The sequence below is a fragment of the Tribolium castaneum genome, chromosome 1 (assembly GCF_031307605.1).
Source record: "Tribolium castaneum strain GA2 chromosome 1, icTriCast1.1, whole genome shotgun sequence".
In the NCBI taxonomy this organism is placed as follows: domain Eukaryota; kingdom Metazoa; phylum Arthropoda; class Insecta; order Coleoptera; family Tenebrionidae; genus Tribolium; species Tribolium castaneum.
The window spans coordinates 3,058,511-3,071,149 of NC_087394.1; the positions used below are offsets into that span (position 1 = coordinate 3,058,511).

Consider the following 12,639-nt stretch of genomic DNA (forward strand, 5'->3'; position numbering starts at 1 on the left):
TGGAATAAATTTGTTTTTTACTTTATTTAATTAGACTTGAAAGCTTCATCTGTCTTCTAGCCGACCTATCATAACAATTTTTCATTTTTTCCATCATTTACGTATGTACCAACCTGTAACACCTTTATCTTCCACTTGGATGTCTTACAAACCCGCTTTATCGCATATCAAAATGATTAAGTGCATTCTCCATAAAATGTGATATGTAAACCACCGCTGACAACTGCTATCTCACCAGAACAAAACCTCCAATTACCGCCAACGCGATAAAACTAACAAAGTCGTAAAAATCCCTACAACTCCATTCATGAAACCGCAAACAAATGAACTCATCATCAGGCTTGCTCGCGCTATAATTACCACTCCACCCCCACCCTCGTGACAATCGCATCCCTTGCATTTGTCTCCAACATAAACAAATACGAAGGCTTCGCTTATAGGACAGCACCTCCCTTCCACTCCCCGCTAACCCCACCCTTTACCCTAAGGCGGGGCTTAAACTTTTCGCCTTCTCACATGCGCAAGAGACCAGCCGCCTGCGATCCGTCTGAGTGCGCGGACGCTCAAAACAAGTGTGTAACGCTATTACACACGCACTCTTGGACGTTGTAATATAGTGATGTAAATCGAGTGACATGCGCAGCGATTTTTTTACACAAGTGTTTGTTTACGGCACTAAGTCGGTACCGGGTGTGCGGGAACTATTCAATTACCAGTGACGTAGCGAGTGATGTGACATTGTTTTAAATTTTTTTTTTTGGTTGATGTGACAGTGGCCACAGTGTTGGGTTAAGGGTTGTGTCTGTGGGGGTTGTTGAAGGCGCAGTGACGGAAGAAGCTTCGGAAAAGTACGAAACGTCACCGGGTCTGCCGTCACTGCAGATGGGAGTGTTTGAAGAAAGAGCTTCTCACACGCCCGGGATGCATTGGGTAAGTGGCGGTAGGCCCTGGAAGCCCAAAGCACACCCGACGGATCTTTTCCTCAGTTTTATGTTTACTTTTTTGACTTTCTTATTACCTCCATTTATTCTATATTTGTTGAACCGGTCTCGAAGAGTGAGTTTTTCATTCATGAAATGAAATTGTTTCTCGTTAAGACGTACCTACAATTACAACCTCATTAAATCTAGTCGTCCATGCTCGAACAAAAACTATTTTGACATTTGGATCAAAAAACATAGCCTGCTCTGGACAAATTAGGAATGCTGCCATTTATGGAGCGTAAATGAGCCAACTTCGATTTTAATATTTATGTCATATGTGATGGGATTTTTAACCAGCGGTTGAGGAAGCAGGCCATGGACGAATCGAATCAAAAATTGTAGTTTTTTTGCAAAAAAGTCGGGTATTAAGTAGCCAAATTGACTCTATTATTATCAGGTAGAAGGTCGCCATTAATTACCGAAAGTTATGGGTTTGTGATGGTACGGATGGGATTAAAGACAGTTGAAGGTCGATGGTGGGATATTCCGAAACCAAGAACCTCAAATCATTTGTTTTACTATACATATTTTTTTTATTAAATTTCCGGTCAGGCACTGCCAACTTAAACCAGAAGTCACAGGTCACTTTGATAAGAAACTATGATGAACACCCTGTATACCTAACTAGGTACTACATTTTTTGGAATTGAAATTGGTATGTCACAAGAACAAAACAATTTTTTTTTCCTAAAAACAGACAAAAAAATTAATTTCAAAATGTTAAGTAGTCAAAACAAAAACAATTTTTTTATTATTGATTGGTTTGTAACTTTGGAAGTTAGCAACATTGTGAAAATTGGACAAATGTCATACATTTTTAATAGTCACAGGCTACTATGATTAGGAGTTAATTGAACACTCTGTATACTTATAGTTTTTGAATAATTAAAAAAGTTGTCAGAGTGAGAAAGTTTGTTCATCAATTAAAATAACTTTTCTCTCTTAAAAAGAACAAGTTAATATTAAGTTACAAAATTAAAATATTCAGTCAGAGAAAATAGGCCAGGTTTCACCTTAAGAAACATAAGCTGGCGTTTGTTATTCAAGAACAAGTAAAGAATTAATTTTTTTAAATAATTATCTGCTAATTCTCAGAAAAAATTTACAAAATTTAAACTGTCACGGGTTACTTTGATCGAAAACATTTTTTGCTTTTTTCCAAGAAAAATGTGAATAAACGAGAAATAGCTTTAAAAATTGTCCCACCTTAAGCAACAAAAATACCGTTTTCCATCTAACAAATAACAGGATTAATTTTTACTATTAATAAAATCAAACAATTTAATTTTTTTACTATTATTTTATTGACTAACCCATAAATTATTTTTATGAGTACTTAAAATTAACCGTAATTGACTTAAACGTCGATAAAATATGGAATTAAGATTTTTATTGCAAATTAGAATATTTTAAATATCTTGATTTTTGGAATTGTACGAGTAGTTAATGTTGTTGTATATTTGAGGCAAGCTTTGCCTGGCAAACACCCCAGTGAGAGTGAACATGTCCTCTCTATGGGAGGGTTGGTCATTGTCTGGCATTAGAAAGCAAATTTGTCAAGATTTAGCATTCTGCCTTTTGTGTGTTTCTTTTGTGGCCAAAGAAGGTGAAATAATCTTCTTTAAGAAGAATTTTTATTTATCTTCAATTGACACTGGTTTTGCCTGTTTTCGCTCCGAATTCTTGTACTTCTAAACCAGCAAATGCACGAACTAATAAGGCTATAATTTAAATATAAGTCGAAATTAGCGTAACACCGCCTGATTCATATAATTCACACAGCCATCGTTCTAATAAATATTTATAAGTTTAAGCTGTTTTTGATAAAACGTACTATTTAAACAGTTTATGTAATAGCTTAATCGGGTGTTATTTGGCGTAGAAATCTTTTGTGTGAATCACTCTAATTAATTTTAATAAATAAATAAAAAAGCAAAAGTCAATTAATCCAAATTAGCATCGGCCCTAGAAGGTGGTAACGGTGAAAAAATGCAAATCATGCATGACATATGGCGCTGAAACGTGAAATTTGACAGTTGCGTCACTCTCCATATCTCCAGCAGTCGTAGAACAGGAAATTTATTCGAATTTAAAACACCGAAAAAAGCTTTTGATGAGAAACACTAAACCGCCGGCTACTGAATTTTAATTTCCATCAAGTATCTCCGTTTTAGTGGCCATAAAGCGGACGTCTCCGAAAATAATTAACATCCACTGTCATAACTAATTTGTCGCCATTTCCAGCGTGGGAAAGCGGAATCATAATTAAAAGTGTTATTTCGAAAATTTGTCAATGATTTTGTAGGGGGTGTTTTTTTGAACCACCCTCGTATATACCACAACAAAACGAGTTTTCTGTCATAGGGGGTTTTAATTTTTTTTAAACAAACAAAATGCCGGTACATATTTTAGTAAATAAACCATTGTATTCCCCGACGAATATTTTTCACTGTAATGTAGTGATTTGAGTTTTTTTGATAGTGAATTTGTTGGTTTTGCTGCTGAAATAAATTTTTTTGATGATTTGTTTGAATTCGCGAATGTCGGAAAATTGGTTGGAACGCTGCTGCATTGTGGAGCAAGGCGGCTGTGAGGAGTGATAGCGTTGTTTGTTTTACTCGTCTGGGGTCACCGCGATCTGTCTGTTGGAGATACTCTCTTTCGGGGTCAAGTTTTCAACTCTATGGACACCCTGTCTCTGCGATTAACATATTAGTCAAGATAAAGGCAGATTTGTTACTAAGTGAGCTGGGGGACAGGGACGGATTCAAGGCCGAGGGCCCGGATGGATTATGATGGCACAATGGACGTCACTCTGACACGCGCTTCTTGGAAGGAGGATGTCCAAGTGTATTATTCTTCGAAAAAGATTTTTCGGATTTATTTTTCTAAAGCAAGGAACACCCTAAGTCCAATTTTAAGTGTGCGATATTTTAAAGTATGAAGTTTAAACCCAGCTATTTATGATTAAATTAGGAACAGTTTGTTATCATTATTGTTATCAGACCTCATGTGGGGGGCAAATAAAAAAAGGCAAGTTTGATACATTACATTTTTTTATCGGCAGATATTTATTATAAAAAAGCAACAAAAAATAGTTTGAAACTAAAACAAAAAATTACAATATATAATAAATATTTAGTGAAAATTAAACAATTCAAAGCTGCACTTATTTTTATTTTTACTTTTTTAGTAAATGGTACGTTTAAATATGTAATAAAGAGACTAGGTGAAGTCGAATTGTGTCAAAACTAATGACGGTTATTTTTTTAATTTTGTCGGTTGTTTATGTATATTTCTAATAACTTTTTATATTTTTTTAAGTTTACCATGTTTTATTCATTTATTACTGTTATGTAGGCATCTTTTGGAGCTGAAATACTATATTTTACGTTTTAGTAGTACTTATAAAGTAATTGCCATTTGTATAAAGTGGAGCAAGGTCACGAGATATTCAACAATCAATAAATATTATTGGGACCTGAATAGTTACGAGTACGTAGAAAAAAATTAATGTGCCTGTTACGTTTGTGCCTAAGCATTTTTTTTCTTTTTTTTAAGTGGATTAAAAATATCGTAGAAATGCAGGATGTCTCAAAATTCAGAGTATTGTAGAGAATTGCTTAAGGAGTCCAAATATAAAAGAAAAATAAAGATTCGGAGTTTCCCCACAATTTTAAAGATCACTCTTTGAACTTCGTTTTCTTCAAATGCAGACTAAAAGTTCAGTGTTTATTCTTATTTATGGTAAAGATGATTGTGGAAAATAATAATGTAAAACAATTTTTCGAAAAAATAGCTTTATTTTGAAGTTAAAAGTTTCAAATTTATGTAACTTTTCTTAAAAATGGAACGGAAGATTACAAAAATTTAAGCTTTTTTACTCCAAAATAAAGCCAATTTTTTGATAAATTATTTTACTAATTATTTTCCACATCATAAACAACAATAAACACTGAAATTTTTAGCCTTTATTTGAAGAAAATGCCATTCAAAGTGCACCTAAAACTGCAGCTTAAAACCAGTGTTTTTGGGGAAGTCCCGAATTTTTATTTTGTTTTTTTTTATTCTCTACAAGGCTCTTGACTCGTAATTCGCTAATTGTGAGACACTCTGCATACCTACCTGCCTCAGACGGTAGCTATAAATTTTAATAATCTTTCTCATGTTTTACCAATTTGTTTTAATAAAATAAATAGTTAAAATAAATCGATAAAATAGTTTGTTATTTGGAGTAAACGGAAGTTTATCGACTTTATGTGGCTCAGCTTTATCCCAAAAAGTATTATTTTTACTCTTTACAACATAATCTATCTATTATCAAAAATATTATAATAAAAAAAAGCAAGATCCTCAGTATTTCAGGATCTACATAATGATTAATTTTTTTAAATATGTTTATAAGATTATAATGATTGTAACTGTGTTAAATAAACTTTATTTCATATATTTGAGTAATTTTTTTATTTTTATAATTTTTTTGGAGCATTTAGGTGTTTTCAGTACGTCTTAACGGTTGTAATTTTGGAATGGGTAACAGGGTAGATTCGGTGCATTAAATTGGTAGTTTAATTATTTTGAACGAATAAACATTTTATTTATAGATATGTCTACACAGATATACCTGCCCTCAGAAAAAGACTTTGTTACCAAAAAATTAAAACTACCTCCAAATTAAATCTTTTACTCTTTCAAATTTTTTCTCTATAGGACATTTTACTTTATTCTATTCATTATCACAGAACAAGTGGCATTTTAACTCTAAAAATAAATGAAATACATACTTTTTTGTTTAAAGATATTTTTGTTAGAAAAAATTATATATAAAACACAGGAAGGAAGTCTTTTCTTTATTGAGCACTTTATTTCTCTCAGCAAATTATTTCTTTTCCTTGTCGCTAAAACAACTATTCATTCTTATTTAAAATAATAAATACACGATAATTAATACAGTGCGTTTAAATAGTCTTCAGATCAACTCTTGCTGTGAATAAAACGATAATCTATCAAAGACAATAAAAATCTGTCAATCTAAATTCCACAGCAAGAGTTGATTTAAAGACTTTTGAATACAGTTTATTAATTTTGTACAAAAATCAGAGTAAACAACAGGCATTACATATTTAATTTTTTATACATACAGAATTAATTCTCTCGGAACTTCGTCACTTACATATTCTGAATTTGTAGACATTTGAGAAGCTTCTAATTAAAATTTTTAATTATAATCTTGAATAGACTTTTTACTGGTATTATTATTTAATTGAAAAGTTTATTTATTGCTTGACGCTTCGTTGGTAATAAATTCCATCCATAATGAGATGTAATGCTTCTAGAAACCGAACATAGTTTTTGGTGTTTGTATTTAAAAATTGAAGACGTCATGACGGTTAATAACTTGTTTTTGGGAACACAAAAAATTTACGCTACGCTCGTGCGTATTTCAATAAAAATTCGAAGTTATTGTCTCTGGTTTGCCCACCCACCGCAACGGCACAGCGCCAATTTCCTTCTTAAAAATTAGCATCTAAATCCCCGTTTTTGAGCGATGATTTCCTCGGCTCGATTTCCCGCGATGTGGCGTGCAATTAACTGTTATTAGAAACGCAACAGGTAATATTTTAATAACAATACAAAAGCTCATGAATTTTATGAAGATTATCTGGGAAGCCATCTGCTTAGGCCTGTGTAATTTCGCCTGTGAATGATTGATGTTGGGGCAGATTACACAAAGAAGCAACGGCGCCCGACTTAAATTCTAATTGTCGGATTAACTGAATCAAATGACAGATAATGGGGTGGCGGACCTATATTGTAATTAAAAATTACCGCACCTCGCTGCTCCTCTTATTAGAGCCGCTAGGCCGGCCCGATTTGGCACCCATCGAGCGCAAACTTCTTGCAACAACAAATCGCTGTTGGATGTCTCTGTACAGCGCGTCTCCTGGGAGCAAAAAGCCTCTCTTGGGAGGCATTTTAATCAAAAAAACGATGTTAATCCAACCAATAGATGTATAACTCCATTTGAGTCGTGGCCGGTAAGTTAGTGCGCTGTATCACTTTTCGAAATGCTTAATATGGCGAAGCTACCGCTTCCACATTCAGCGCACACAACAGTTTAATAAACCTATAATTAAATGCACTACTGAGGCCCTGTTTCTGGTACGATTAAACCTCAGTTAGGTAAATTTTATGTCTCAGTTAGTTGCTAACTGAGGTTTAAATTTATCGCTCAGTTAAATATGTTACCAGAAACTGGGCCTTAAATAATAATAAAGTTGACACACAACGTGTAAAAAGACGAAGAATGTCCGCTATCTGAACGTTTGTTTTTATTAAGAATTTACGTTTACGAAAATAATAAAATAAAGATTTGTAGTAAACTGTATTTATTATTATCGTATCAACGATTTTACAAATAATAAAGTAAGAAGTTGTAAAACCCATCTTTTTTGTTTTTTTTAACAATAACTTCTGTACCGATTTGAAAAAACTTTAGGATATGTAAGATGCTAAAAGGTATCCTAATGAGTACATAAAAATTAAATCATGCAACCAAAAAAAAATATTATGACGTCATACGCGTTTTGGGACACTCTGTACAATTAAAAATATTTTTTTTAACTGTGTTCTAGAATATAAATAACATTTAAAAAATATCAAACGTTCAACTTTACCAACAATTTAGTTATAGAACATTTGAGGTGATCATCCTGTATACTAACAAAATTATATCTTAATATTTGACTACAATTATTTAGTGATATAAGAATTATATCTTGCTACGCAAATATTATTTTTTTACATAAAAAAAAATTTATATTGTTTTTAGTTTGAAGCAAAATTATCGTAAAATGTTATAATACAATACTTATTATAAATAATTTACATTCAACAGAAACGTTTTTTTCTACATACGCGGAAGCAAAACATTTAACAAATCTGTTAGATATTAGTTAAAAAAAACGTGTAGGTGTAAATCACAAATATTATACAGGATGTCCGTTTTTTGAGCTCCCCAGGGGGATCACAGTTAATATAAGAGGTACAAGGTTGGTTAATTTAAGGCAAAGTTGCGCATTTTTATGCTGAACTATTATCTCAAAGAAAATTTTATGCGTCATTTTTAGTTTTTGAATTACTGAAAAAAAATTGTAATTTTGGTTTTTATTTTTTTAAGCGAAATCAAAAGAACTAGAACATTTAAGTAGAACATTTATTACGCACTTTTTTAGGTGAAATCTAAATCTATTATCGCTTTTTCCAAGGCATTCTTGATGCCAGAGTAAGAACACTTAACTTTGGTTTTAATTATTATTCTTAATTCCATTCTCTTTTTATATTTTTGAAAAGTGTTTTTATTCCTGATTACAACGATATATCACATGATATGATGGAATCTTACATACTGATTAAAATTAAGAAAAAAGCGTTTTTTTAAAAAGTGCTTTTGAGAAAAACAGTTTAATTAAATGTGCGAGCAGAATTTTTATAACTTTGTCTTGTTTGGCGGAAATGTGAACCTTCTAGATCTAAACCTATTATATAATTATATAAAGTATATAATAGGTAGGTATAAATATAATATATAATATATAATATATAATATATAATATATAATATATAATATATAATATATAATATATAATATATAATATATAATATAAATATATAATTAAACCTCCAAAATCTAGTTTGTTGAAAAACAAAATTGTTGGCGTTTTTTTCAAAGCACTCTTCACAAAATTGCTCTTTTCTCCATTTTGATCAGCATATAGGATTCAACCATATCACGTGATACATAATTGTACTCAGGAATAAAAACACTTTTTAAAAATACAAAAAGGAAGAATGGTTTCCATAGGAAACAACAAAGTTGAGTGTTGTAACTCTGACATCAAGAACGCCTTGGAAAAAAGTTCCCAACGAACGTTCTAGTTAAAATCGTCTAGTATTTTTGGTGTTCGCTTGAAAAAATAAAAAAGAAAATTACAAATGTTTTTTTTTCAATACTTCAAAATAAAAAAATTATTGGATTTTTTCGCATCTAACTGTTTAGCATAAAAATGTGCAACTTTGTCTTAATTTAACTGACTTCGTATCTCTTGTAATAACTGAAATCTCCATGGTGGGACTCGAAAAATGTAACCCTATAACGAACATGTGCTGCTTGGGATCAACGCTTACATCGTCCAATCAAGGAGATTTTTGTCAAAAATCTGCTCGGAATTCGCTTTTTTCGCGCGATTTAAATTGCCTCAATTACACAGTTTTATGACAAAGTAGGCTGCGCTCGCCGCATTCTTATCACCCTTATTTGGAAGCGTCTGATTACTTAACGACACTCATCAAATCAATTCTCACGAACCGGCCAATTACTATAACATTTTCATCGAGTTGGCACTTGGATTGCGAAAAATTTTCGGCGGCGTCTAGTGGCCTGCTGTCAACGTTTCTATTGTCAAGGAACAAAAGACACACGCTACTTGACACGTCCAGGTAGCTGGATTAGACCGCACGCTACGTCAATTGTCACGGCACTCTATATTTCTCCTAAATATTCGTTATCTCGTCTAGCATCTGTCCGAGAGAAGGGAACGCTAGGTGGTCTCGGAAATGGAGATGTTTTTGAAATATCTCCAAGTCCAGGACCCGATCGAGCAACGGGAAAAAAGATTTAATCAGTTTTGAAGCAGTTTCCTGTGTGTGGGTATATATACTCTCTCATGTGAAATGCCGACATGAGACCAGTGCTCGACTTTAATCGGTTTACCTGTTAATCTGCGCCAATATGAAAAGGTCAATAGCATTCACTCGCCATAATATACAATTTTCTCGTATCTCCGAGTCGTGACTTTTCGGTTATCGGATATTCGGGCCAAAAGGAGGCGTAACGGTCCCAAACAATACCAACAGTCACGTGATGTCCGCCAGAAATAACCTAATTAGTCCAAGTGTGAGGAATATAAGTCGGGATTAAGATGTTTTCCAAGGAGAATAGTTAAGAAGATTACGTTAACTACGCGGTATTTGTGTTTTTATGCACTGCCAACCTTGATATTTCAGGTGGCACTTTATTAGCGGTCGTGGCTTTCGTTTTAGTTAATGAAGCTACAGTTTTTGAAAAACTGCACCACTTGAAAGCGAGTCAAGTGTGACTGGAATTAAGTATTTGTTTACTAAAAATGAAGAAAAAGAGACAGTTTTTAAACAACAGCGACAAAGGAGCGAGTGTCTTAAATGCTTGAACATGAATATCTATTTTACAATGAAATTGATAATTCCTTTTAATTTTTTTCTATCTTTAACTGTATTTCCAGCGTTTTGATAAATATGCGACGGTGCGCAAAAAATAATCGCTAGAATTATCACTTTGCGTTCCACCTTGTATTTTTGCGAACGCTGCGAATGCGGTTGAAGATACAAAAAAAGTGTAAGATACAAAGTTGTAGAGGATTAAATTTTCCACAAAAAAGTCCGCGACACCATATGTCTATCGTCAACAGTTTAGGTATAAATTAACTTTCCAATACTTGACCACCGGCAAAATGAAGCAAATCCGTCGCTTGTGCGTCTTAAACGACTTTGGGGCCTAAAGGGTTGAAGATAGGAATATGGTTCTGCTAATTTTTTTATAGGAAATTTAATTCTCTACAACTTTATTATCAACATTTTTTTTGTATCTGTAACCATATTTGCAGGGTTTTCAAAAATATGCGACGGTGCGCAAAAAATTATCCTTAGAATTATTACTTTGCGTTCCACCTTGTATTTTTGCGAACGCTGCGAATACGGTTGAAGATACAAAAAAAGTGTAAGATACAAAGTTGTAGAGAATTAAATTTTCTACAAAAAGGTCTGCGACACCATAGGTCTATCGTCAACAGCTTAGGTAAAAATAACTTTCCAATACTTGACCACCGCTAAAATGAAGCAAATCCGTCGCTTGAGCGTCTTTGATCGACTTTGGGACCTAAATGGTCGAAGATAAAGATATAGTTTTCCAGACTTTTTTGCAGGAAATTTGATTTTCTACAACTTTTTTCTTAACATTTTTCTTGTATCTCTAACCATATTTGCAGAGATTTGAAAAATACGAGACGGTGCGCTAAAAGTTATCGCTAGAATTATTACTTTGCGTTCTACCTTGTATTTTTGCAAACGCTGCGAATACGGTTGAAAATACAAAAAAAGTCTAAGAAACAAAGTTGTAGAGAATTAAATTTTCTGCAAAAAGTCTGCGACGCCATATATCTATCTTCAACAGTTTAGATAAAAATAACTTTCCAATACTTGACCACCGCTAAAATGAAGCAAATCCGTCGCTTGAGCGTCTTTGATCGACTTTGGGGCCGAAATGGTTGAAGATAAAGATATAGTCTTCCAGACTTTTTTGTAGGAAATTTGATTTTCTACAACTTTTTTCTTAACATTTTTCTTGTATCTCAAACTATATTTGCAGAGATTTAAAAAATACGAGACGGTGCGCTAAAAGTTATCGCTAGAATTATTACTTTGCGTTCTACCTTGTATTTTTGCGAACGCTGCGAATACGGTTGAAAATACAAAAAAAGTCTAAGGAACAAAGTTGTAGAGAATTAAATTTTCTGCAAAAAGTCTGCGACGCCATATACCTATCTTCAACAGTTTAGATAAAAATAACTGTTGGCTACTTAAAGCCCTATTAAGATTTGTTTTTGGGGTTCGAATAAAACACGTTGGTGTCTTTCTCGTTCTTGTCGAACACCATTTTTATTTCTCTCGAGCATGCGCCACAGGTTCATGCCGATGGCGCCGTAATCAAAAAATAAGTACATTGTAGTAACAAAACCGCCCGCCTTGAAAGGTACAACTTTCAATAAACACAAAAGAAAGCAAATGAAAAATAATTCAAGACTGGCAAAAAAAAAAAAAAATGTAACATAAAGGTTGTTGCGTTCAATATAAACAAAATTGTCTTCAATCAAGAAGTCATTCGTCGTCGAGCGGTAAAACACATAAACGATTACAGGCTCTTTTCACTATTTTTCCCGCACATCTCACACTAGCAACACGCACTACGCCGTCGCTGGGGCTTGGGTAGACCTCTTCGACGCGTCCCATCTTCCAGCGCATTGGGGGAAGGTTTTGGTCTCTGATCACCACCAGATCGCCGGGACGTATTTGTCTCGTGGATTGTGTCCATTTCTTTCGCTGCTGCAGATAACTCAAGTACTCCTGATGCCACCTTTGCCAAAAGTCTTGACATATTTTTTCTTGATATTCGAAGCGATTCAGGCGCTTCATAGGAGTGTCGAGGTGATTGTCACTGGGAATCGTAGTTAATGGTCTTCCAATTAAGAAGTGCCCAGGCGTCAGTGGTGTCATGTCATTTGGATCGTTGGAAAGAGGACTGAGTGGACGGGAGTTTAGGATCGATTCAATCTGACATAGGACCGAGCAAAGGTCTTCAAATACCAAGTTAGCATTGCCTAAAACTCGTTTTAAGTGAAATTTAACACTTTTTACTCCCGCTTCCCATAAACCTCCCCAGTTAGGACTATTGGCTGGAATGAATATCCATGAAATGGAATCATTGGCAAGACTAGTTTGAATTACATCAAAATTTGATTTACTGCGAATAAAATTGTAAAGTCGCTGTAATTCAGAGGAAGCT

The 12,639-nt window shown here is 33.6% G+C and overlaps 1 protein-coding gene across 1 annotated transcript in view; it reads left to right on the forward strand.

The window, feature by feature from the left end:
* Positions 1-707: 707 nt before the first annotated feature.
* Positions 708-12,639, forward strand: part of LOC658656 (apterous a) — a 136,184-nt gene continuing 124,252 nt past the window's right edge. The window contains 1 exon segment of the mRNA NM_001145869.1: positions 708-930. Coding sequence (NP_001139341.1) covers positions 883-930 — 48 coding nt within the window. The 5' untranslated portion in view covers positions 708-882.